The following is a 27724-nucleotide window of genomic DNA, read 5'->3' on the forward strand; positions in this document are numbered from 1 at the left end:
ATTCCTTAAAATGCCTAGCTACGTCGTCGTACCTCCTGGCCGACAGATGGCGCTAACCTTATTCATATACTGATTGTTTCTACGCGGCGCTCTGTCTCCACGGAGTACAGTACAGCTAAACATGGCGGTGCCCAGTGCTGCACTCGTGCGTCTCCGAGTGCTGTGCAACCTTGGAGGTAAAATCAGCGGGACAGTGACCAAAACCCGACAGAACGGCATCTTGATCAGTCGGTGTAGAAATGACTTCGAGAGGAGATATGGGACGAAAGCCGAGACGAAAGCCAGAACGCTGCCGAACCACAGAGCGGCTCAGAAGAGACCGGGTGAGATGTCATTGACTGCTCTCAAAATGAAGCACTAGGTCGTTAACTTGGGTAGTGTGACAGATAACCTGGCTTAACTCGCCAGTGAACAACTTGTTACTCGCTAGTTTATCCGAAAGTTAATTTAACATACAGTCAAATGCGTAATCATTCGCGAGTTTTGCCAGTGACACTGAGCAGCCTAGCTCGGGATAGATGCTAGTCAGCTAGCTAACTGTAGCCAAGGATGCTAGCTATAGTATTGACTAGTTATCGGAATAGTCTACTATTGCGGTCTGATTGTGAGCAACTTAACCAGGTGCTATGTTACATAGTTTGGTAGTCTATTTTTCATGTTAAATATGATTTAGGCGGTTGGCGAGTAGCTTAACTGTAGTCTGACCATGTTGTTTGACTGGAGGTCACGTGTAACGTTAAGTGAATTCTCAACACCTCTCCTCGTTCAGTAGCTGCAATGGATGCATATCGCATCTATTGACTTCAATGTAACAATCGGTAAATACATGTGAACTAACACGCAGGAGTTTCTTTTGGATGAGTGGCCTCATTCTCCCTTCTTTCTGAATTCAGGGAACCTGAAGGAACCGAAGCAGCTCTTGAACGAAACGCTGTCCCGCCGGCTAGGCGTTTCTGACCTGTCCGAATTCATCGAGTACAATGTCAGTGAGGGAGCCGTCAAGGTGAGGGGCAGATGCTATAAGTAAATAAGGAAAATAAGTTGGATCCAGTAGTTACACCAGTGCTTCACCAATTTCAACTGGTCATTGTGTTTAAGATGCAGTACGAAGTCATTTGATTTGCCTACTTCAAGCTAGAGATGTCAAGAAGTGGTTTGGTGCACCCATTAGAAAGGAAACTAGCCCTGCTGTGAAATCCAGTTTGACCAGATTTAAATAACCAGCTGTCAGCTCTTTCAAAACCTAGCTTGAGCAACTTAAAGCTCTCTGGGAATAATGTGTTAAGCAGGCATGCAAACAAATTATTTTTTTTGAAGGAGGCATACACACTGCATTTTTATTTATTTTTATACTATGTGCAATACAGAACATAAAAATGCACACAAAATAAATAAATACAAAAAACTGACTGCTGTACATGCATAAATCCCCGTCGGCCGGGGCCTCTCTGTGCGGGTACTCCGGTTTCCTCCCACAGTCCAAAGACATGCAGGTTAGGCTGATTGGAGAGTCTAAATTGCCCATAGGTATGAATGTGTGAGTGAATGGTGTGTGTGCCCTGCGATGGACTGGCGACCTGTCCAGGGTGTATTCCTGCCTTTCGCCCAATGTATGCTGGGATAGGCTCCAGCCCCCCTGCGACCCTGTTCAGGATAAGCGGGTTAAGATAATGGATGGATGGATGGATGGATGTAAATGCATAACTGTTTCTAGAGGGAACAACTGCATGATTGCTTGAACTCATGTGTGATTGAGATAGGACACGTTTAACTCTGCTTGTGCGTCTTGCATATTCTGCAAAATATCCCTCGGAATAACACGGCATTTAAAATAGCCTTTACGGCTTATTACAAAAATTACATACAAAATAGCAATTCATGTTGTAATAGTGGGGCGGCACGGATGGTGCAGTGGGTAGCACTGCCGCCTCACAGCAAGGAGGTCCTGGGTTCGAATCCCCGTCGGCCGGGGCCTCTCTGTGTGGAGTTTGCATGTTCACCCCGTGTCTGCGTGGGTTTCCTCCGGGTACTCCGGTTTCCTCCCACAGTCCAAAGACATGCAGGTTAGGCTGATTGGAGAGTCTAAATTGCCCGTAGGTATGAGTGTGTGAGTGAATGGTGTGTGTGCCCTGCGATGGACTGGCGACCTGTCCAGGGTGTTTTCCTGCCTTTCGCCCAATTTATGCTGGGATAGGCTCCAGCCCCTCTGCGACCCTGTTCAGGATAAGCGGGTTCAGATAATGGGTGGATGGATGGATGTTGTAATAGTGGCCGCATCACTACATGTTTTTTTATATATATACATATATACTGTGTATCAGACACATGCACAGTATAAATACAGGTGTGGTTGTTTGAATTGGTCTTTCTGGATGATTTATAATGTATTAATTCTCATTCACAATCATATTATGTTCTCACGATGATTTTCTTTTTTAATCCAACGTTAGTTAAGGCACGGCCATTTTCTGTTCAGGCGGCCCATTTTAACTATAAACCACTGCAGGAAACACTGGGCCTTGGGTGTATGATGACTTCCGTACGTCAAATTCAAATTCCTTATGTTAGCTGCTGCAAAGCTCAGCTGCTGCCTCACTACACTGGGAAAGAAAAGTGTGTGATTGAGGCATTAGTAATGATGCTGAGGTTTCTGCCTTGGCAGAGGGCTACGTTGACCGTCCGGTGGCCTGAGATGATAGAGGTGGAGGGCTTTGGGTCCAGGAAGGTCGAAGCAGAGCGGCAAGCCGCAGCCGCCGCCTGTCAAAGGCTGAGGGTGAGACAGACAGCCTAAGTGTGAGAGAGAGAGAGAGGCTGAGTGTGAGAGAGAGGCTGAGTGTGAGAGAGAGAGAGAGGCTGAGTGTGAGAGAGAGAGAGAGGCTGAGTGTGAGAGAGAGAGAGGCTGAGTGTGTGTGAGAGAGAGAGGCTGAGTGTGTGAGAGAGGCTGAGTGTGTGTGAGAGAGGCTGAGTGTGTGTGAGAGAGGCTGAGTGTGTGTGAGAGAGGCTGAGTGTGTGTGAGAGAGTCTGAGTGTGTGAGAGCGAGAGGCTGAGTGTGTGAGAGCGAGAGGCTGAGTGTGTGTGAGAGAGACAGGCTGAGTGTGAGAGAGAGAGAGCCTGAGTGTGAGAGAGAGAGAGCCTGAGTGTGACAGAGAGAGCCTGAGTGTGAGAGAGAGAGGCTGAGTGTGAGAGACAGAGGCTGAGTGTGAGAGAGAGAGCCTGAGTGTGAGAGAGAGCCTGAGTGTGAGAGAGAGAGAGCCTGAGTGTGACAGAGAGAGCCTGAGTGTGAGAGAGAGAGGCTGAGTGTGAGAGACAGAGGCTGAGTGTGAGAGAGAGAGCCTGAGTGTGAGAGAGAGCCTGAGTGTGAGAGAGAGAGGCTGAGTGTGAGAGAGTCTGAGTGAGAGAGAGAGAGAGTCTGAGTGTGAGAGCAGATATATAAAAAATAATTTTTTGGTAATTCAAATCTGGTTTGTAAGGGTAATTTTCTTAATTGACTCTTAATTGACAATGTGTGTTACATAAAGACAATCACATGATTACAAATAACCTTTTAGTAATTTGTAATCCTTATTACTATTGAGACCACTTTCTGAATTAAATGCTTACTATGAGTCTCTGTCTCTCTCCAGCAGACAGACAGCATTTGACCTTAATGTCTCTGCTTCTCAGCTAGCACATTCTGGTCTTACAGCAACAGTCAACAAGGGGTATTCAGAAGACAAAATACTGATAAATGTTTGTGGCCAGCTTCATGTCTTTTTGTTTTGGTAAAGCCCCCCCTTCTGGAAAAGTGTGTATAAGAGTCTTACTGTGTCTGATGCAAATCAGAAAGCCGGTAAGCTTTTTCACTTTCTGTCATTTCTTTGCAAATAAATACAAAAGTTAAACTGAAGAATAGCTATTGTTGTTTTTTACTGGATTTGTTTCATCAGACGATGCTCACCTGTGAAATGTTAAAAAGGGCATTTTTCCCTAACAGTTCATTATTTGAAAGCTGATGGCCCTTGTGCTGCTAACTTTGCTTGTAATGATGCCCCCTGTTGGCAGGAACTGGGAGTGCTGGAGCCAGGGAGCAGCCTTTCAGGAAGTAGTTTGGGCCAGGTCTCTATGGATGTGGTGGCAGATAGGAGAACATCAGACATTGCTGATTTCCCATACCCCCCCCAGGCTGGTACACAAGGCCCCCCTGACCCTCCCAGGTACTGCTGCTGATTGCTGTATCCAAGGGTTGAGACCACAACCAGGCAGCTGTGGCAATAAATGTTCTCATTTGTTTAAACTCCAAGCCCTTTTGAAAAGTTTTCTTTCATTGTTGTTTTGTTCCTGTTTCTTATTCAGACTGAAGACAATGGTATACTTATTGCCATCAACACTAAGATCAAAATCAATCTCTCTATTTCTCTTTCTCTACAGGTCGTCTCAGAGGGCCGACGATGTGGCCCACGCTCTCTCCTTGTTCCCCAAACCAAAGGTCCGTCTGGCGCAGGTCATTCAGGTGGCCACGTCTTCCTCCAGCCTCAGAGTGAGTCTGCGTGTGTAAATCCTGCTTGCCACTGCCTGCGTTTCCCTTCCGTCACGGTGCTGTCTGTTCTGCCGTTCTCCAAACTCACTGCTGTCGTTGTATCTGCCACTCATCAACCGACTGCCTGACTGAATGAGAGCCCACCCCCTCTGATGTAACGACAGTAACAATGTTTCAACACTAGGGGGCAGCAATTCCCTTGCCGTTTATTCAGTTATTTTGATTTAGTTTGTGTGGGTGTGCTGAGAGATGACTGGTTTAAATTCAGGGAAAGCAGTATTTTAATCCCATAATGGAGGAGACTGTTGAGGTGGGGAAAATCTGCAGTTATCTTCCTCTTCCTCATTCACAGCATCTGCGGTATGAAGGGTAATCAGATCAGTGTCAGCCTTTCAGCTGAATTTAGACTTGAAGTGTGCCAAGGAGGAGTTGTTTTTCCATCCTTTCCCCCTAGTGCTCTCCTCCCTGTTTCCACATCTTCTTTATCCTCGCTCACCCGTCTCTCTGTTCTCCCTTTCTCAAACCTCAAGTGTGCTGCAGTACATGGCAAACAGTATTTGTGCAGTGCTGGTGAAGCTGGTCAAATGGCAATCAAAAGATCAAAAATCCCTCTGTGTTTCGCTGCCTGAAGTGGTGTGCAGTACCAGAGATGAAATAAACGAATGACCAGAACAGTCCTTTTCCCTACTCTTCCTCAGGAGCTGCTTCAGTACAGCACACAGGGGGACAGGGTGGTGAAGACGTGTAAGCTGACCCTGCTGTGGCCGAAGGAGATGACCTTTGAGACCTCGGCGAAGCGCAAGGTGGAGGCGGAGAACAGGGCCGCAGCACTGGCCTGCCTCAGGCTGAAGGTGGGGGAGGAGCCTACAGGCTGATGTCAGCAACGGCACTGCAGTGGCTGCCACTTCCTACTGTGTATAGTGTCTAGTGACAGTGTAACCATCTTAGAGTCAGCCAGTTAGTGTATCTCAGACAGTAGTGACAGTGTAACCGTCTTAGAGTCAGCCAGTTAGTGTATCTCAGACAGTAGTGACAGTGTAACCATCTTAGAGCCAGTGAGTTTGTGTGTGTTATAGTCTCTATGTGTGAGTGTGTGAGTGTGTGAGTGTGTGAGTGTGTGAGTGTGTGAGTGTGTGAGTGTGTGTGTGAGTGTGTGAGTGTGTGAGTGTGTGAGTGAGTGAGTGTTCATGTGTGTTTGCTATTCCATGTCTGTTGTGTGTCTTTGTGAGCATACTCAAATGTCCTCCCAATGTTTTTGGGCAGGAAATGGGGCTTTTGGGCCGGAATAACATGCCCCTGACCCACGCCATGTACCACAAGCAGGAAGTGCGTATGATGGGTCAGATGGCGCGGAGACCCCTCACCTTGGAGCTCCCCGAACACCTGGAGGACCAGCTGGCAGACTACCTCAGACAGGTTAATGACACTACAAATGCATACACACAGACTACCTGGGAGAGGTTAATGACTGTAAATATACCTTTACATACACATAGACTACCTGAGACAGACTAATAACACTTTAAATATACCTTTTCATACACACAGATTAAAGTTTATGGTTAATTACCAAGAATGAACACCCTCGGTTAGTGTCCGGTACTCTGAATACGGAACACGTCAACTGTTAAGATCCTTAACTTATCCAACATGTAAAAGAAATGTGCTCACACCAAATATCATGAAACACCCAACCTGATGTAAAGTCGTAGCAGCAGATATCGACCCCCAAAATTTTGACTGTAAAGGAAGGCCCACATTTTATGAGCTTGCAAAATGGGGTAACATTGTCCTCAGAGGGGTATATCTGTGCATTGGGAAACTGGAAAGTGTGGGAGAGAGACATATTGAAGAGTTATTGAAGAAGCAGGACTGGGTGGCCTGTAGTGTAGTGGATAAAGACTGGGACCCGCAAGGTCAGTGGTTTGAATCCCGGTGTAGCCACAATAAGATCTGCACAGCCGTTGGGCCCTTGAGCAAGGCCCTTAACCCTGCATTGCTCACGGGGAGGATTGTCTCCTGCTTAGTCTAATCAAATGTACATCGTTCTGGATAAGAGCTCAGTTATTGAATACCTTAGAAAAGTGATAGGGAGTGATAAGGTACAAAAATATTTTCTCAAAGCCAATAATCAAAACAAGTTATCTGACTCTTCGTCACTGACCACAGTATCCAGCAGAAGAAGCGATGCAGAAGCTTTGGGAGGAAGAGGAGGAGAGAGCAGGACAACCATCAATCATGGAGGATGAAGATGAGGTCATTGTAGATGCCATAACAGGCAGTCCGTATCAGCCCCTGTCCCCAGAGGAGGCGGAGCTTCTGAACGATAGCCTCCGGTTGCAGTGGAAGGAGGCGGATCCCAGCTTTGGGGTGGAGCTTCCCGTGGACGCGCACCGGGAGCGTGTGGTGTCGGCTGTGGAGGCAGAACGGGTGACCATTATTGTCGGGGAGACGGGGTGCGGGAAGACCACACGCATACCGCGCTTCCTGCTTGAGAGCCGTGTTCACGGGGGCGACGGGGCGCGGTGCAACATCCTGGTCACCCAGCCGCGCAGGATCAGCGCCGTGTCTGTGGCCCACAGGGTGGCTCACGAGCTCGGACCTGATCTCCAACACTGTGTGGGGTACCAGGTACAGACACACTGCTTCATCACAGACACTTCTGTAACACAGACACTCTGGACTACCCTACACACTGCTCTATCACAGACACACTGCACTATCACCGACATACTGTTCTATCACAGACACACTGCTCTATCACAGTCACACTGCTCTATCACAGTCACACTGCTCTATCACAGACACACTGCTTCATCACAGACACTTCTGTAACACAGACACTCTGGACTACCCTACACACTGCTCTATCACAGACACACTGCACTATCACCGACATACTGTTCTATCACAGACACACTGCTCTATCACAGTCACACTGCTCTACCACAGACACACTGCTCTATCACAGACACTTCTGTAACACAGACACTCTGGACTACCCTACAGACTTCTCTATCAGTCACACTGCTGTCTCAGTCACACTGCTCTATCACTGACACACTGCTCTATCACTGACACACTGTTCTTATCACAGACACACTGTTCTTATCACAGACACACTGCTCTATCACTGACACACTGTTCTTATCACTGACACTGTTCTTATCACAGACACACTGCTCTATCACAGACAGTACAGTCTATCACAGAAACGTCCCTCTCTCTAAGGTGAGGCTGGACAGCCGTCCCCCAGAGCACAGCGGGGGAGCCATGCTGTTCCTGACGGTGGGCGTGCTGCTGCGGAAGCTGCAGAGCAACGCGACGCTGCAGGGGGTGAGCCACGTGCTGGTGGACGAGGTGCATGAACGTGACGTCAGCAACGACCTGCTGCTGGCCCTGCTGCGCACCGCCCTGCAGCACAACCCCGACCTGCGCGTGGTGCTCATGAGCGCCACGGGCGACACAGACCGCCTGTCCCGCTACTTCGGGGGCTGCCAGGTACTGCGCGTGCCTGGGATCATGTACCCCGTCCGCCAGCGATACCTGGAGCAGGTCCTGCAGGAGATGGGACGGCCTGCCCCCAGGACAAGCCTCGCCAGTGCTAGTAGCCAGGTAAGAGACGATGCATATTGTTCGGTTGGCTTATATTGTCTGTGAACTGTTATGTCCTTGTACGTATATGATCATGCGTTCAGTGGTGTATGCTCTTTGTGTTCTTTTCTGTGCTTTGGCAACATAAGCTGTATTTTGTTATGCCAATGAAGCATTTTGAATTTGAACCCCTACCCCCTCCTGTCTCCCTGTACCAGCCCGAGAAAGATAAGTAATGCAGTCAAATAATGGACAGTAGAACTGGGTGATATTCTGATGTACCACAATGATGATTATTCAATTATTTTTTTTAGCATAATAACAATCATTGCTGCCACATGCCGCATCAGCTTTCTTACTGGATGTTATCGTAAACAAACATGACATTGCATTAATGGCATTTCTTATCCAGAGTGACGTACAGTTGATTAGACTAAGCAGGAGACAATCCTCCCCGGGAGCAATGCAGGGTTAAGGGCCTTGCTCAACGACCCAACGGCTGTGCAAATCTTATTGCGGCTACTCTGGGGATCGAACAAGCGACCTTGCGGGTCCCAGTCATGTACCTTAACCACTACGCTACAGGCTGCCCTCAGACTACAAACATCAGACGCCACATGAAATGCTTCCAGGAAATAACATCATGAAATGCTCCTGGAAGAAACACATTAGCACTGATATTTTGGGTGTTGATAAGACAGGCAGCAAGGACATAAAGCTTCCATGTGAATGACATAAAGCTTCCATGTGAATGACAGAAACACACATGGAAGCTTTATGGCCTTGCTGTCGATTGGCTTATCAACACCCAATAGATCAGTGGTAATGTGTTTCTCCCAGAAGCATTTCATGGCCTTGGAAGTTAGACGTTTACTGGACTGGTATTTGTCTTAAAGAAATAAAGATATTGTGCAAAAAATACTTGTTATTGTGGTCAGTATAAGTGACATCCACACACAACCACAAAGGTCTGTGAGTGTGTGTTCATGTCTGCCTTTCAGGTGGATGATGATGATGCCACTCCTGACCTGGATCTGGTGGCAGATGTGATAGAGCATATTCACAAGTGTGGAGAGCCAGGTAAGACACGCACGCACGCACGCACGCACGCACGCACGCACGCACGCACGCACGCACGCACGCACGCACGCACGCACGCACGCACGCACGCACGCACGCACGCACGCACGCACGCACGCACGCACGCACGCACGCACGCACGCACGCACGCACGCACGCACGCACGCACGCACGCACGCACGCACGCACGCACGCACGCACGCACGCACGCACGCACGCACGCACGCACGCACGCACGCACGCACGCACGCACGCACGCACGCACGCACGCACGCACGCACGCACGCACGCACGCACGCACGCACGCACGCACGCACGCACGCACGCACACTGACAGACCCATAATCCTGTCACACATTCCAGCTGACCTTTGACCTCTCTCTTTCTCTGCAGGGGCAGTACTGTGTTTCTTGCCTGGCTGGCAGGACATCCGCATGGTCCAGAAGATTCTAGAGAGGAAACCTGATTTCCAGGGCAACGGCTGTCTAATTCTGCCCTGTCAGTGACCGTGACTGCTTAAAGTGTGTGTGTGTGTGTGTGTGTGTGTGTGTGTGTGCGCAACTCTGCACAATTTAGAGAGGCACACTGTACTGATAGTAAGACAAATTCTTTATATTCTCTATGTAATGGCCACATTTCATCACATAAAGGTTCTGTGCAGTCACTATTTTATTACATTTGAGTGTTCATAAAAGCACAAGATGTCTTTCTTTTTCCAAATTCAACTGGAAAATAACACTGTTCATGTAAAGCAAGGCAATGTAAAGCACGTGTAAATTATCATGTAAATGTCAAATGTCAAACTCAAAGAGCTGGAGGTCTAGCCTGTACTCTCCTTTTATGTTTGAGCCCGCCTAACAGATGCGCCGCTGATTTGCTAACATGTAAATCGCAGCGGTACTTGCGCAAGCAACACGGTGTCCAGAAAAACAATGCAAATTCCTCCTGCCATGTGTATCATGTAAAACGTTTTTTTGTGTATTCAAGAAAAGTAAAACCTTGACCGAGTAAAATGGGCTTAATATCGTAACCTCTATATGTACAATGTAAATATTGAAAAAGTGATGAATTTGACTGTATATGGACTTTTTGAATGCTGTAGTATCCAAGCTGCAGGTGTTCGTAGTGTGCCTGTATGTATGGGTATATACCATTTTATTTTATTTTACTTTTCTTGAATACACAAAAAACATTTTTTACATGACTCTGGGTGTGTTGACCCCCTTTCTCCACCCCATCAGTGCACTCCAGCATGTCCGTGTCAGACCAGCAGACCGTCTTCCAGCGCCCCCCTGCAGGCCAGCGCAAGATCGTCCTGGCAACCAACATCGCAGAAACCTCAATCACCATCGACGACATCGTTCACGTGGTGGACCTGGGCGTTCAGAAAGAGGAGCACTACGACCCGCGTACCAAGGTACCACCAACTGCCTACCAGCCATACCCACACACACACACACACACACACACACACACATACAGTTAGGTCCAGCAATGTTTCTACATTGACAAAGTTATTGTTATTTTAGCGGTCTACCACAGGATATTGGAGTTGGAAGTAAATAATGAATATCAAATTACTCAAAGTGCAGACTTTCAGACTTTTTCATTTGAGGGTATTTACATCTAAATCAGGTGAATGGTGTAGGAACGACAGCCCCTTTTATACATAGTCCCCCCAATTTTAGGGGCTCAAAAATAATTGGACAAATTAACATAATCATAGATTAAATTGTCATTTTTTTGTACTTTGTTGCATATCCTTTGCATGGCATGACTTCCTGATATCCGTGACCTAGCAATGTCATCAGCAATGTCATCTTATTTTCAGGTTGTCCTACACGTGATACAAGCTTTGCATTTTAATAGATCTCTATGGGAATTGGGGGGTGGGACTAGATTGAGCTGAAAATTATGCTCATTTGATACCTTGGACCCTTGATGACTAAATGCCATTCAGCAAAGAAATGTGTTCTATACTGTACATGCTTACTGATGCATTTAAGTTGGTCTGCTGCTGTAAAATGGCCTTTCCACACAAATAATAAAGATATAAAAGAGTACTTGAGTAAATGCAAGGACAACTCCGCTTGTTGTCATTGATAGGTTGACAACCATCTGTGTTATCAAAGATTTAAAAAAACTAAAAACTGAAGCAGCTTTATGTGAGAGTGTAGAGACCAAACTATTTGTCTTCCAAGGTCTAAATCCAATCGGAAACACTCTTTTCTCTTTATCGAATCACCATTTGTTTTATTAGCTTATAGGCTTTCCAACGGCTGTATTTGCTGAAGGGGTTAATGTGTATTTGCTTGATTGCTTAAGGTACATGAATGGAACATTCTAGGATTGCGGCAAGTTCTGTTAGGGCTGGACTGTGGCGCTGAAGTTTAACCTGCCCTTTGTGTTAGGTCTCCTGTCTCGACACTGTCTGGATCTCGCGCTCAAATGTCACCCAGCGCAAGGGCAGGGCTGGGCGTTGCCAGCCTGGGCACTCCTACCACCTGTTTCCAAAGGGACGTCTGGAGGCAATGCCAGACTTCCCCATCCCTGAGATACTGCGCACCCCCCTGGAGAGCTTAGTGATGCAGGCCAAGGTTCACAGTCCAGACAGCCAGGTGAGGAATGGACCAAGTGATGGAAGGTGGGGGGGGGGGGGATCCAATCCAATCCAATCCAATTCTCTTCAAATTCTAAACACAAGTAGCATCGGATATGAATTCACAGAGGTTTTGTTGCCCTGGAAAAGTTATTTTTTTGTTGAAATTTTAAACTGGTAAAAGCAATTATCTGTCAGTTGGCTCGCACACAAAAGCGAATGAATGATTAGCTGTTCGGTGATAATGCATCAGTTACTGTATTAACTGGATGAAATGTTCCCTTACATCCCCTCTCTGGGCAGGCTGTGGACTTCCTGTCCCAAGTTATTGACAGTCCAGACAAGGCGGCAGTAGAAGAGGCCATCATGAACCTGCGGGAGATTGGTAAGTTATAAACACTTGCACACACACATACATACACACATACCCACACATACACACCCATACATACAAGCACACACACGTGAACATAGACGTTCACACACTCATGCACACACCCACACACATATATACACACATACACACACATTCACGCACACGCATGCACACGCACGCACACACACATTCACAAACGTACGTATGCACACACACTCACGCACACACACAGGGCTGCGGGTGGAGGATCTAAGCTCCGTTCCTTGGTTGCAGGGGTTCTGGATGGTAGCGAGTCTCTGACCCCGCTGGGGGAGCGCATCGCCTGCCTGTCCTGCGACCCCAGGCTGGGGAAGGTCCTGGTTCTGGGGGTGCTGTTCCGCTGCGTTCTGCCCCTGCTCTCCGTCACGGCCTGCCTGACCCGGGACCCCTTTCTCAACAGCATGCAGAACCGGGCGCTCATCCGAGAGGTCAGCACGCCCTCCACCGGCACCTTTTCTGTGTTCCTCTTGTTCTTCTGGCTCAGCATGCTTTTAAACGCGTTCGTGAGGTAAATCTTGAGCCATCTGCAAATCCCCCGACAACTGCGGGGTTCAAACCTCGCCATTGCCCCTTCTGAGCTGTGACGCCCTCTCTCTCCATTACCCTTTTAATAGCACAAATATAACTAAAGAGGGTGGACCCCCGATTACTCCTGTCGAGCTTATTGGTGCCTTATACGGTGTGTGATTGGGTGAATGACAAGCATCGAATCTTGACAAGCTTCAAGATTCGATCCCCCCTCCCCGCTCACCTCTGTCTCACGCTCTCTCCCTCCCCAGATTAAGGCTGCCCTGAGCGGCTCCAGCTGCAGTGATCACCTGGTGCTGAGCCGGGCGGTGCAGGGCTGGCAGAGGGTGATGCAGGGGCGCATGCAGAAGCACTCGGGCAGGCAGTACCTGGACGACCACTGCCTCTCTAGCAGCGGCCTGCGCTTCATACAGGGTGAGAGACACACAGACACTGCACTCACTACAGTCCCTTATTTTTCTTCTCTTAAACATTTGTTGGAAACCATGTCAGTTACATCACATGCACGGCAGATGCGTGGGAGTTCCTAACTTCTATCTCCTAGGAGGAACATTTAAGGCGCTGAAATGTCCTTAAAGATGGTGGAGCTTGAACGTATTCCGGGTGAGCAGTAAGGAAAGGGAAAAAAGTGGAGAAAAATAAGAGATTGGATTGAGCCTATTGTGTTCAATTTCCCTCCCTGGTCGGAGCTGATCCATAAGGACATTACAACCCCTAAGAGCTAGAAGTAGAAGTTAGGAACTCCCAATCTTTCCTTTGAGCAAGAAAACATCAGCGTATTCCAGTGCATCCACGTCTGTAGCTGATGCGGCTTCAAACTGACATTTGAAGGAGCAAGAGCATTACATTTACCGATTTGTAGTTTCCCCCATCTTGTCTCTTTCGATGGGTAGAGCTATGGGCAAGAAAATGGAGAAAAAGGAAAAAGAGGAGACATTTTTAAAAAAGGGATTGGAATGAGCCCTGTGACCCTCGGTTTGATTTTCCTCCCTGCTCACTGCTGGTCCGTGTCTCTTGGTTTGACTTTGCTCCCTGCTCAGGGCTGACCCAGCAGTTCAGTGATAATCTGCATGAAGCCAGGCTTGTGCCCAAAGCGTTTCACTGCCTTCGGCTGAGTTCCTCCACAAACCACTTCAGCCAGGAGGACCAGCTGGTGAAGGCCGTGCTGCTGGCTGGTCTGTACCCCAACCTCATCCAGGTACGCTCTGCACTCCTCTGAACTCCTCTGCTCTCCTCTGCTCTCCTCTGAACTCCTCTGACCTCCTCTGAACTCCTCTGACCTCCTCTGAACTCCTCTGCTCTCCTCTGAACTCCTCTACACTCCTCTGTACTCCTCTGTACTCCTCTGCTCTCCTCTGCACTCCTCTGTACTCCTCTGCACTCCACTGTACTCCTCTGCACTCCTCTGCATTCCTCTGCACTCCTCTGAACTCCTCTGCACTCCTGCACACTCCTCTGCTCTCCTCCAAACTCCTCTGAACTCCTCTGAAGCATGTGCAGAGGGTGCTCTCTCTACGCTCATCCGTGAATCCTTCCTTTCGCAGTTACATCAGGAAGTTTAATTTTTCAGGACCGTTTTTGGTTTGTCAGTCCCCGCACTTAAATAGTTTTGTCCCCAATCTAGTGTCGTGGTGACGCATCAACAGCTAGCCTGACATGTCTCCCCGTTACCTTTGGTGTTCCACCATAAAGCATACATGACTTCCTGTGCGCTTTGGTTTCGTGATACATTGTGTAAGTTGACATTGTGAGATGAATGACAAATGTGGAAGTACGTTTTTTCATACAGATTTTTATTCTGGAAAGTAACTGCAACGTATAGTGTATGAGCCATAATATTCATTATATTCATATTCATTCATGTTTATTTTGTTTGTATGTTTATATTTATTGCTTATGAGCCTGTATATCTTCCTTTGCTTATTGTCTAAGAATTATTTGATTGGGGTCCTAATCGTTTGTGTGGGTGTGGTTTTACCTACATAGGTGGGGGGAGGGCCTTGGACAGAAGGACAGAGAGAGAGGGGGTTAGTTGGGTCGGGATATTTTCTGTTAACTGTACGCCATGTTTTCGTTTTGTTTGTTTGAATAAGTTTCATCACGTTTAATATCGTTTGACTTTGACTGTAATAAACACCATAAACTTTACTTTCGACTGGACATGAATTCAATGGAACATGAGACAGCAATGGTTGCGTGAGACAGCAACGAGCCAACCTAAGCCTCTCGCCGACCTTTGTTTGATCAAAAAGTCGCTATAATTTAGTTAACAGAAAACGCCTTTGAAGACAGCCACGGGAGTTTGCGCTGGATTGGAAACGCGGATGCCAATTTCGCAAGCTTTGGAAATGGATACATACAGCGTTTGCATCCCCGCAGTTTGTAATCTGACAATGGAGCGAATTCAACCTAATTGATTGAAGCCACCTTGGAAACATTGCCCCAGCCAGCAGCGCATCGCAGCATCAGAAGCGGTAGGCTTATTTCATTGTTTGAAAGCCGATTTGGAAAATACCGCTTGTCCATTGGGGACTGTTATTTGTGTTGTGTTGCGCGCGTTTGGTTGAATATCGCATTTCCGACTCGTTATTGTGCAATGGCTTGTTGAAATGCGGTGTATTTGTGGGATGATGCTCATTGACTTGGATGATTGTGTATCATGGAAAGTGACAAAATGAGCGAAACTAAAAAAGTGGTTGATGGAATGGAGAAGCAAAGCAATGGAGGCTCCTCTAATTCAAGCTCCAGAGTTTCAAGCACTACAGCTGCACGTATCCTAGCTGAGGCTGAGGTGGCCGCTCTTAAAGTACAGAAACAACGGCTAAAAGATAAACTTGCCCTAGAAGAACAGGAGGAGCAGTTGGGAAAGAAAAAGGAGCAGCTGGAACTGGAAGCTGCCATTGCTGCTACTATGGCCAAAGTGAAAGTACTAGAATCATTAAAGGGTTCTAGTGTTCATGGCAAATCATCTAGAGCAGGGGTGTCAAACTCAAATACACAGTGGGCCAAAATTTAAAATTAAACAAAGCTGCGGGCCAACGTTGAACAAATGAACCTTTTAATATGGACCCAAACAAGTTTTGCTTTAACATTGAACATGGAACAAGCAACGCTTATATAACTTAATAGTGCAGACATGCAAAATCGAATTTCAAATTTTTAAAAAAACATATCAATGGCATATTAAATAAAATTTCTATTTGCAGCCTTCTGGGGTAAATATCAAAATAAACTTTTTCCACAGGCTAATAAATTTGAAAATAAAATAACAACAATGAATGAATCAATAATTAACGTTTTCTTTATGCAAAAAGTGCATAAAGAAAACGTTAATTATTGCTCAGTTTGCGACACACTGATCTAATCTGATGTGCCCAAGCCAGATACCTGGCATCTTTTCTTGGATGCTAGTTCATCAATGTCTGGGCTCAGGCTCTGAGCTGAGGAAACCCTCAGTATCGAACGAAGGTGTTCATCAGTCAGACGTCTTCTGTGAGATGTTTTCGTCATCTTCATCAAGGAGAAAAGTTGCTCACATAGATAAGTGCTGCCGAACATGGAGAGCAATTGAGCAGCTTGGGTGCGGAGCTGAGGCATTGTGTCAGGGATGAACTGTGGAAACTGTGCGGCGCCAACAGCATCATACTTCGACTTCAGCGTGTCATTACACTGGAGTTCAATCAGCTCCATTTGGAGGTTGGTTGGTGCGTTTTCCACATCAACTGCGAAGGGATTACTAAGCATTTCTGGACATCAAAGTCGGCAAATCGCCGGCTAAACTCAGCGCCGAGTACACTGAGTTTTTCAGCAAACTGCGCACGGCGGTAGAGATCTGCGTTTTTATGGTTTGGCAGCAGGGAAAATGGCCAAGGTTTCCTTGCAGCATCTGGTTCTCCCACAGGCACAGTTTAGTTTTAAAAGCTCTCACTGCTGCGTACATGTCTGTGATGATGCGTCCCCGCCCCTGCAGCTGCAGGTTCAGCGCATCGAGATGGCTTGAGATGTCACACAGAAAGGCCAGCTCACACAGAAACTTTTGCTCCCGGAGCTCTGCTGTGTCCTTCCCTTTGCTTTGCAGAAACTGACATATTTCCTCACGCAGCTCGAAAAATCTGTTCAGTACTTTTCCGCGGCTTAACCATCTCACCTCTGTGTGATACGGCACGTCTGCGTATTCCGAACCACACTCGTCCAGAAAAGACTTAAACTGGCGGTGATTCAGACCTTTTGCTCTAATAAAGTTAACAACTTGTGTTACTGTGGTCATAATGTGTTCCATCTTTAGGGCTTTACCACACAGTGATTCTTGATGTATGATGCAGTGATAAACAGATAGCTCACCTGCACAGTTCTCTTCCCGCATCTTTTCCCGAATCCTGCCCACCGGTCCATTCTTTTTACCGCTCATCGCTGGCGCACCATCTGTGGTTAATGCCACGAGTTTATCCCACGGCAGCTTTATTTCAGTTACACATTTGCAAACCTCCTCAAAGATTTCCTTCCCTGTGGTTGTGCCATGCATGGATTTAAATCCCAAAAGCTCCTCCGTAACACACAGATTTGAGTCCACTCCGCGGATGAACACTGACAGCTGCGCAGTATCAGACGCGTCGGTGCTCTCGTCCTCAGCAAGGGAGAAAGAAACGAAATCTTTTCCCTTTTCCATCAACTGGTCATACAGATTGGTGGCAAGATCACATGTGCGCTCAGCTACTGTGTTTCTGGTCAGGCTCACGTTTGAAAAGGCTTGCTTTTTCTCTGGGCACACTTGGTCACAAACTTTCATCATGCACTTTTTTACGAACTCTCCCTCATTAAAGGGCCGGGCTGATTTTGCGATTTCCTCTGCCACAATATAACTAGCCTTTACAGCAGCCTCACTTTGTGATGTGGCTTTTTTGAACATATTCTGTTGTGAAACCAAACTTCTTTTCATCTCCTCTACTTTCTGGCTCCTTTGAGTCATGTCCAGGTCCTCGTACTTGTCCTGGTGTTTCGTTTCATAGTGTCGTCTAATGTTGTACTCTTTACTTACAGACACGTTGGCTCCACAAACAAGACAAACAGGTCTGTCTTTTACATAGGTAAACAGATATTCTGCCTCCCACCTGTCCAGAAAAGTTCTGTTTTCTGCCTTTCTTTTCGACATTTTTGGGAAGGGTGACAGTGACAGTGACGGTGACAGTTGTAGTATGAGGTCGCGGTGTGGTCTGGGAGAGAGGCACGGGGAGGCGGGGTGAGCGGGGGCTTTCCTGCCGAAGCACGGATCGCTACTGACACAGAGTAGAGGGCGTGTCTGGGTCCTGTCCTGATTGACGCGCCAAAACAACAGTAGAGCATTATGGGATTTATGGGATTTGTAGTATTAGCGGTGAATGCGCTGTCGCCGCCGCTGTATAATACCGGCGGGCCAGCTCTAATAGTAATTTGATATTGCCTCGCGGGCCAAATATAATTACACTGCGGGCCAAATTTGGCCCGCGGGCCAGAGTTTGACACCCATGATCTAGAGCATCAAGAGGAAATGATGGTATGAATTCATATTTTGAGAAATATCAAAAGGAAAACCCAGCACAGAGCCAAGCCAGGCCTACAGGTGGACAAACCCGCCCAGGGCACAATGTCAGTTTAGCACCACAAATGACACCTGCCGTGGATGGGGCTGTAACTGGCAGCCAACCTATGCTCTATTGCTCTATGCTCTATTGACACATCAGTCAAGAAGTGGAAATGGACAGCAAGGATGGGCTGTGACATTTTCAGCTACACTGCCAGTTTCAAGCAACAGTGAGCCAAGTAATATTCACACAGTTATGGAGAAGCAAAATGAAATCACCGCGCTACTACTCCAGCAACAGTGTCTTTCATCAATGCCTAAAAAAGAGAATGAAGGTTTTGATGGTGATCCGCTCAAATACCAAACATTCATTAAATCCTTTGAGCATAATATTGAAAGCAAGAACACAAATCCCAGAGATTGCCTTTACTATTTAGAGCAATTCACAAGAGGGCATCCAAGAGAACTTGTAAGGAGTTGTCTTTATATGGCCTCAAACACAGGATTCTTGAAGGCCAAATCCTTATTGGAGAAGAATTTTGGCAACGAGCATAAAATTGCCACCGCTTACATGGAGAAGGTTCTTTCATGGACGTCAATAAGATCCGATGACACAAAAGCTCTGCAAGCATACACCTTATTCCTGCGAGGTTGTTGTAATACGATGGATGATATCAGTTATTTGCAGGAGCTCAACATGACTGCTAACATGATGGTCATCATTGTAGGGACTACAACTTCCACATTCCCACAGGAAAATTCTGCGACATCCACCACATATGACTTGGTTCAGCCAATCCCGTAATGGCAGGAGCAATAAACGGTCCCGTATAAGAGCAAGACACGTTCTTGGGATCTCTCTTCTGCTTTTTCTGCCTCTTCTGCTTCTTCTCTTCGACGCACCCTTTTTGGCCATTCGCTTCAGCTCATCTGCTCCGAGACTCGGACAGAGGCTGACTGCTGCACAGCGCACTACCAGGCCTACGGACACACCCAGTTACCTCGCGGTAACTTCGTGGCCTATAGCGAGTGGAAACTGGTGTACGCGGAACGCTACATCAGTTTACTCCTGCAAAGCTCACCATCGAACAACAGCAACAAACTTTTCCACCCGGAAAAAGGACAAGCGAACATCCTTCCAGCAACCGAGTGGACCAGACGACAGCGCGCGGCTAAGACGCCCCAGCCTGTGCATCTCTCCAGGACACGCATTCACAGCACCATCGCGGCTCCTATAAGGACAGCACGTCTTTTGGATCCAATGCGTATGGACTCAGTAAGAGAACAAACATTCAGGCATAGCCAGTGTTTAGTTTAGTCTTAACTGTTTTTGTGAATCTGTGTTTCAATATTTACCATCCTACTATTGTAATGTGTTTGGTTAGCTACATATATGTGCACGTGAATTGATTCGCCGTCTTTTGCGCATATATAGAGTAAAACTACTCAAGTAGTCCCATCTCACAGCTAACTCTAACTCATTACCATACCCAGAACTCTAGCTTACTCAAGCTAGCTACTCCCACCTTTCCTTTGTTCAAGCGACACAAGCGCTCTCGCGCGCCCACACACACACATACACGCCCTAACTTAACCTACTAATTTACCCAACTAAATTTCCGTTACTTTATCTGTTATGTGTTTGTATGTTTGTTTAATAAATATATTTTATTAAACCCCGGTGTCCGTTTTGGAATCGCATAGACATGAGAGCCGAGTTAAAGCAGTCTTTCGAAGAACTTCCAACCTTCAGGTTATCGGTATGTTTAATCATTAATATTGGTTATTTTAATTATTAATTAAAATACTAAATTTGTGGTTAGATATTTCTGATAATAGTAATTTTATGAGACTGATTACTTTTTGCAGTTATACTGCTACACAACGTTTAACTGGCGCCCCGGTTTCGTAGAGAGTAAAATCCCTGCGTTATTTGGCGGCCCGTGCGGGGACCCTACATAATTTGGAGTCCCGTGCGAGGACCCCTACATCATAAAGAAGTTGCCATATCGATTAAGGGATAAATGGAGAACTGTGGCTTGTGATTTCCAAGACAGATATAACAGTAAAGCTACTTTCAAAAACTTGGTGGATTTTCTGGAAAGGCAAGTAAGGATTGCAACAGACCCAGATTTTGGGGATATTAAAGACACTCCATCAGTGAGCAGAGATGTAAGGAGATTGAAGTCACCACCTCAACCTAAGAAAGGAAGTGCCTTTGCCACCACTGTGACGGTCATGGAAAAGAAACTGTACAAAGGAAGTAAGGAAAAGGAGAGTCTGTCTGCTGTGTCCAGATGTTTATCCTGTGGAGGGGGACATGCTCTGGATATGTGTCCACAACTGGAAAAGAGGGGACATAATGAGAAAACAGTCTAGTGTACAGTCTAGTGGTCTTACTGGAGCCGCTGAAGACAATTGTAAGCTCTCAATTGTGCCTGTACAGGTGAAGGTGAGTGCTATAATGCACACTTATGCATTTCTTGACCAGGGCAGTACTGCATCATTTTGCACAGTTGGGCTCATGAACAAGCTTAATGTGCAGGGAAAATCAAATATTTTAAGTACCCTGGGCCAAAGGAAGATTCTTGAATCATTTCAGGCCTAGAAATTGCTGCACTGGACAGCGGTGACTTTTGTGATCTTCCTGGTCTGTATACACAGAAAACAATGCCTGTGCACAAAGGAAACATCCCACATCAGAGTGACATCGAACAGTGGCCTCATATGAGCAACGTGCGTCTGCCTGAAATTGACTCTGAGATTGAGTTGCTGATTGGCCAAGATGTACCAAAGGCTTTGGAACCACTGAACGTAATCCGGAGTGTGGGAGATGGTCCTTACGCAGTGGAAACCATGCTTGGATGGACGGTCAGTGGACCTCTTGGAGGGAAAAACGCTGACGCCCAGGAGAAGTCTGTCAACAGGATATCAGTTATGAAACTGGATGAATTGTGGGAACAGCAGTACAAGTACATTTCCTGAATGCATCAGAGACAACCACGAACCTTCAAGAGAAGATGAACAGTTCCTCGAGCTGGTCACAAAGTCATCCAAACTGGTCAATGGCCATTACAGTATTGGATTGCCATTTAAGACTAGCCAAATCTGCATGCCTGACAACAGAAGTGTTGCTGAACAGCGCGAAGTGTGAAGAGACGATTCAAGAAGGATTCTGGTTTTCATGCAGTCTACACCAATTTCATGTCTGACATGATATCTAAAGCCTATGCTGAGAAGGTACCTGATGAAGTGCTGAAGCGCAATGATGGGAGAAAATGGCATCTACCACATCATGGAGTGTTGCATCCACAAAAGAAGAAGCTTCGAGTGGTCTTTGACTGTGGAGCGACATTTCAGGGAGTGTCACCGAATTCCCACCTCTTGCAGGGACCGGATTTGACCAGTACGCTGATTGGAGTCTTGGTCAGATTTTGGAAAGAGTCTGTCGTTATCGCTGCAGACATTGAAGCAATGTTTCACCAGGTGAAGGTGCCCAGTGAAGACCGTGATGTGTTACGGTTCCTCTGGTGGCCTGATGGAAACTGCAATCAAGACATGATGGAGTACAGAATGACCGTCCACTTGTTTGGGGCAACATCATCTCCAAGTTGTTCAAACTTTGCCCTGAGGAAATGTGCTGAGGACAATGTGGAACAGTTTAGTCCTCAAGCTGTGGACATCATTCTAAACTATTTTTATGTGGATGACTGCCTCGTTTCAGCAGCTTCAGAAGAGGAGGCAATTGCTCTATACCATGAGCTTAGAGCGATCTGCTCAAAAGGAGGCTTTCTGCTTAATAAGTGGATAAGAAACAGCCGCCACGTGTTGGCCGCAATACCTGAAATGGATCGAGCCAAAGTGGTGAAAGACTTGGACGTGGATTGTGACAGTCTTCCTGTGGAGAGAGTGTTGGGAGTGCAATGGTGCATACAGTCTGACACTTTCAGGTTCAAGATCATCTTGAAGAATCAACCTTGCACAAGAAGGGGAATTCTGTCGACGGTCAGTTCGATTTATGATCCTCTCGGATTGGTGGCTCCTGTGGTCCTGACTGCCAAGAAGATCTTGCAAGATCTGTGTCGGGAAAAGATTGGATGGGATGATGAAGTACCAGACCGCATCATACAGGAATGGATGAGCTGGACTCAAGATCTTCATCAACTGGAAGACTTCAAAGTTGACAGGTGTTTCAAACCCAGCAACTTTGGAACAGTGACATCTGCTCAACTGCACCATTTCGCTGACGCATGCAAAGATGGGTATGGAACCGTCAGCTACCTGCTGCTACGTAATGACAGTGACCAGGCACATTGTGCATTTGTGATGGGGAAAGCGAGAGTGGCTCCGCTGAAGTCGACCACGATCCCTCGCATGGAGTTGACTGCTGCTACCATGGCGAGCAGGATGGACACAGTGTTGAGGAAGGAGCTGCAGATGGAATTGGCAGACTCCATGTTCTGGACCAATAGCACCACCGTGCTAAAATACATCAACAACAAAACCACAAGGTTCCGAACCTTTGTGGCGAACAGAGTTTCTGAGATTGGTAAGGTGTCACATGCACAGCAATGGAGATATGTCAACTCTGCTAACAATCCAGCAGACATGGCTTCTCGAGGTCTGACAGTCAAATCCTTTCTGAAGAAAGAAATCTGGCTAGCTGGGCCTCCATTTCTTAGACGGCCTCAAGAAGAATGGCCTCAGAATCCGGATGGATTGGAAGAGATCTCACCCAAGGACTCTGAAGTCAAGAGCATAAGTGTGAACGCTGCCCAGATAACATCAGAGGAAGTGGATCCAACAACCCGCTTGATCCATCATTTCTCATCCTGGACTCGTTTGAAGAGAGCAGTAACATGGATGCTCAGATTAAAAGGACTGCTTCTGTTCCAGAGTAGAAAGAAAGGCATCAACAAGTGATCAACATGAGACCCAGAAAACCAGTGGCCTTGGAGTTGAAGAACTGGCTCAAGCTGAAATGGAGATAATCCGCTTTTGCCAGAAGAAGCGATTCGCAGATGAAATCTCAAGTCTGAAAAAAGGAATTAATGTCAAGAGAAACAGCCACATTCATAAACTCAACCCCGTTCTGGAGGATGATGTATTGAGAGTTGGGGGACGTCTCAGCTGTGCAGCGATGCCAGAAGAAGAGAAGCATCCTGTCATACTTGTCAAGGATTTCCACATCTCTGATCTAATTCCCACCATATGTTATCCAGATTACGCCAAAAGTACTGGATTCCTGGCGCCACAGTGTCAATCAGAATGATCGTGTCAAAGTGTGTTGTTTGCCGGCGTATGAATGCTACTCCTGGGCAACAACTGATGGCCAATTTACCCTTGGACAGAGTCTCACCTGACAAACCTCCTTTCACGTATGTTGGAGTCGATTACTTTGGACCCTTTGGAGTCAAACGTGGCAGGAGTGTTGTAAAGGGCTATGGCGTGATTTTCACGTGCTTGAATGTGAGAGCAATTCAGCTTGAGGTGGCATCCTCACTCGACACCGACTCCTTTATCAATGCCCTCCGCCGTTTTACAGCCAGACGCAGACAGGTAAAGGAGCTAAGGTCTGACGATGGCACCAATTTCGTGGGAGCTCAGCGCGAGCTGAAGGAAGCTATTGAGAGCTGGAATCAGGATCAGATCCACAATGCACTGCTCCAGAAAGGAATACGTTGGATTTTCATCCCCCTACTGGCTCGCACCACGGTGGTGTATGGGAGCGGATGATTAGGTCAGTGCGAAAGGTTCTCAATTCTACCTTAAACCTGCAGAGTCTGGATGAGGAGGGTTTGCAGACAGTTTTTTGTGAAGCTGAAGCTATTCTCAACGGTCGACCAATCACCAAGGCCTCAACAGAACGACCTGGAAGCACTAACTCCGAACCATCTCCTGCTTCTCAAAGCTACACCATCGCTGCCACCAGGACTCTTTCAGAAGACGGATATATATGCTTGCCGCAGATGGAGACAGATACAGTATATATCGGATGTATTCTGGAAAAGATCGATTAAGGAATATCTTCCACAACTGCAGGAGCGGAAAAAATGGTCTCAAACCAGACGCAACTTCACTCCAGGAGACATTGTGATCATTGTGGATGATTCAGCACCGCGAAACTCCTGACTGACTGGGAAAGTTGTCGAGACCATCATGGACAGGAAAGACCAAGTTCGGCTTTTTGAACAGACCCATCAGCAAGGTCTGCCTTTTGCAAGAAACAGAAGAACTTTAAGAAGTCCATGCTGACTTTATTTTTTGTTTATTTTGCCCTCTTTTTCACACCAATGACCCTTATTCACTACACGGACCACTACAGACTTTGACTGATGGACAAAGAGTGATAAGATCACTCAGACTAGGCCATGTGCTAGTAACCTCTTGTCTTACTGATTTCTATCTCTTTGACCCTCTTGTAAAGCATCTCTGGCTTTATGAAGAAAGAAGACCTACATTGTTATTACAGCGTAATTGTGTTATTACTGTACCTGGTTGTCACTGAATAGTCTGTTAGTGTGTAATGGTAATTATTGTTATTATTGTTAGTAACACAATAATTAGGGGCCGGAATTGTATGAGCCATAATACTCATAATATTCATATTCATTCATGTTTATTTTGTTTGTACTTTTATATTTATTGCTTATGAGCCTGTATATCTTCCTTTGCTTATTGTCTAATAATTATTTGATTGGGGTCGTAATTGTTTGTGTGGGTGTGGTTTTATCTACATAGGTGGGGGGAGGGCTTTGGACAGAAGGACAGAGAGAGTTTGTTTGTTTGAATAAGTTTCATCACTTTTAATATCGTTTGACTTCGATCGTAATAAACACCATGAACTTTATTTTCGACTGGACATGAATTCAATGGAACGAGTGAGACCGCAACGAGCCAACCTAAGCCTCTCGGCGACCTTTGTTTGATCAAAAAGTCGCTACATATTGTGAGGAATTTATAATGTATCCACACCTCCTTACATTGCATTTAATGACAGCCATTTAGAAGGCTCTCTTATCTAGGTTGACTTCCACAATTATTTGCCTTTATTTCCTTTACATACAGTACTGTGCAAAGATTTTAGCACCTCTGGTTAAAAAGCCTTTTACAAGTAATATTTAAGGGAACGCACATGTACACCAAAGCAATTTAGGGTCAACTACGTTACTATGTTAACTACATTGCTCAAGGGTCTAATGTCCTATCCGGGAGTTGAACCTGAAACCTTGTTTTTTTTTAGGTTACAAGCCCACTTCCCCTACCCGTTATTCTGCTGCCACACGTTCGTTCAGCTTCACACCGCTGAACGGGACTCTCCCGTCCGCATACTGCCCTGCCTCACCTCCTCTCGTGTTTCAGGTGAAGAAGGGCATGGTGACCAAGGGGGGAAAGTTTCGGCCCAACTGCCTGGCCTACCGCACCCGCACCGGACCCGTCCTCCTGCACCGCTCCACCGTCAACAGGTGAGCAAGGTGTGGGCTGGAGAAACAGATGAGCTGAGAGGACAGATTGAGGGATGAGCGAGCCAAAATGGAAGAAATTGAATCTTTCTGCTGCTTGCTATACTCTTAAAACAGTCGTTTTACTTCCTCAAAGCACCGTCTGTGTTATAATCTTACCCACTTAGCTCATTCACACTTCCAGGCAGGAAACTAATCAATTGAAAAATAATTGTTATTTTATGCAGGCTTTCTCATTTGCTTTTTACATTTAGGCATTTAGCAGACACTTTTTTCACAGGTTGACGCAACAAACGGTGCTGGCGTTGAGTCAGAAGGGTCGCAGCTGATAGTTGTAGTCGACACAATCATGATTGTACGTGCACGTTAGTGGAAAATAATGTCTTAGTTATTCAGAAGCAAGGCTTGTTCTCATAAAAAATGTAGTGAAAGTTTGAGTTGTAGTGAGTTGTAAAATGGTTGAATGACGTCTCTGTTGCTTGTCTGTGATACCTGTCCGTGTGTCCTTCCCAGAGGAGAGGAGAATCTTCCTAGTCGCTGGCTCACGTTTTTCACAGCTGTCAAGTCCAACGGACAAGTCTTTATCAGGGACTCCACTGTGGTCAACCCGCTTTCCCTGCTGCTGCTCACCGACTGCAACATCACAGAGAGGGGTATGTTTGACCTCACTTCTGTCCCATCACTGAGTGAGAGGCTTTTTTCTAATGAATGCATTACACCATTTTCACTGAAGCTTTCTATTCTAGTGTATTTTAAGTGTACTTTAAACAACTTGGGGTATTTCGGTCTAAGTTCAGTGTCGGAGACAGTAAAGGAAATCGTATGTTTATCGTTCGCTCTCTGTCTCCAGTGTCCGGGGGGCGAGTGGAGGTTTCATTAGGAGAGCAGTCTTTGGTGCGCTGTGAGATGTCTGTTCAGAGCTGGAAGCTGCTGTGGGAGCTTCGCATGTCCCTGCACGCCATGCTACAGAGGCAGCTACTGCGTACCCGCCGATCCCCCGACCACCACGCCAGCGCCCAGGACCGCCAAGCCAGCGCCCAGGACCTCCAGACCAGCGCCCAGGACCGCCAAGCCAGCGCCCAGGACCGCCAAGCCAGCGCACAGGACCTCCAGCTCATCGCACTGCTGGTGCAGCTGCTCAACAGCACCGAGCCGGGGACCGAAGTCTCGGAGCCGTAGCGGGCCTCGCCCAGAGAGTAGTCCTCAGCCCCTTTTACTCGATGCACCGAGTCTGACGCATGCGCGTGCTGCGTGACAGGGGAAGGTTGATGTTTATACATCAGCCGTCCAGGAGAGGTTGAGCCGGCGTGCCTCCATAGCTTTACGGCTGTGGATGGACGGCGGAGCTGCTACTTCAGTGAGTGGGAATATTTCAAACCTTCAGGATGGGGAGATGGAGATCAGAGACCACACTATGGAGGAAGATTCCACCCTCCAGTGGGACAAAACGTTATGGGCACTTAACTGATAGGTTTGGTGGCCCTCCAGTTGTTTGAAATACCGCCTTTTCCCTTAAACATGCAGACAATGTACATGACTGAATGGTCCCCATAGGATATGCTGTCCGAGAAAGTGTAGTCCTCTCATAACAGCTACTTATAAAAACGATAAAATAAGAACATGAAATGGACATACAGTTTGTTTAATTCTGAGCATGACCAGAACTTCATATATGTAATGAACCATAATGAATATGTAATACGCAGTCTAATTGGTGTACCATCCCATTTTGAGAATGAATTACAAGTCTGACAGAAATGCCCCTTGTAATGTCCAGTACTGTTAATGAGGTGCAGTGCTCCGCTGTGGATTCAGAGCACAAGCTGAGTGGACGCACTTTGAAAGTCGCTGTCTAAGGGATTATGTGTAAATGCAAAGTTGTGAAAATGACCTCTGTGCTTGGCTGTGTAGATATAGCTATGTTGTAATAAATGATGTCACCAATCGGACACATCTCTCTTAATTGTAAATT

At 46.7% G+C, this 27724-nt stretch overlaps 1 protein-coding gene across 1 annotated transcript; it reads left to right on the forward strand.

Moving 5' to 3' along the window:
- Window positions 1-81: 81 nt before the first annotated feature.
- On the forward strand, window positions 82-27701 carry dhx30 (DEAH (Asp-Glu-Ala-His) box helicase 30). Its single transcript, XM_061255102.1, has 20 exons — window positions 82-323; window positions 894-1003; window positions 2663-2773; window positions 4042-4193; window positions 4408-4516; window positions 5215-5367; window positions 5780-5932; window positions 6686-7147; window positions 7748-8131; window positions 9112-9190; window positions 9584-9688; window positions 10432-10607; window positions 11602-11808; window positions 12093-12174; window positions 12439-12632; window positions 12984-13146; window positions 13773-13930; window positions 25652-25755; window positions 26266-26405; window positions 26603-27701. Exons 1-20 carry the CDS (start codon window positions 122-124, stop codon window positions 26929-26931), a joined length of 3573 nt encoding a protein of 1190 aa, XP_061111086.1. The 5' UTR covers window positions 82-121; the 3' UTR covers window positions 26932-27701.
- Window positions 27702-27724: the final 23 nt, after the last annotated feature.

Source organism: Conger conger, chromosome 9 (assembly GCF_963514075.1).
Source record: "Conger conger chromosome 9, fConCon1.1, whole genome shotgun sequence".
NCBI lineage: Eukaryota > Metazoa > Chordata > Actinopteri > Anguilliformes > Congridae > Conger > Conger conger.

Bases quoted from the DNA above. Each gene is read 5' to 3' on its own strand.
- dhx30 (XM_061255102.1), top strand. From the start codon at position 122: ATGGCGGTGCCCAGTGCTGCACTCGTGCGTCTCCGAGTGCTGTGCAAC. The intron at 8,132-9,111 runs GTAAGAGACGAT...TCTGCCTTTCAG, and splicing joins TCGCCAGTGCTAGTAGCCAG to GTGGATGATGATGATGCCAC. The intron at 25,756-26,265 runs GTGAGCAAGGTG...TGTCCTTCCCAG, and splicing joins CACCGCTCCACCGTCAACAG to AGGAGAGGAGAATCTTCCTA.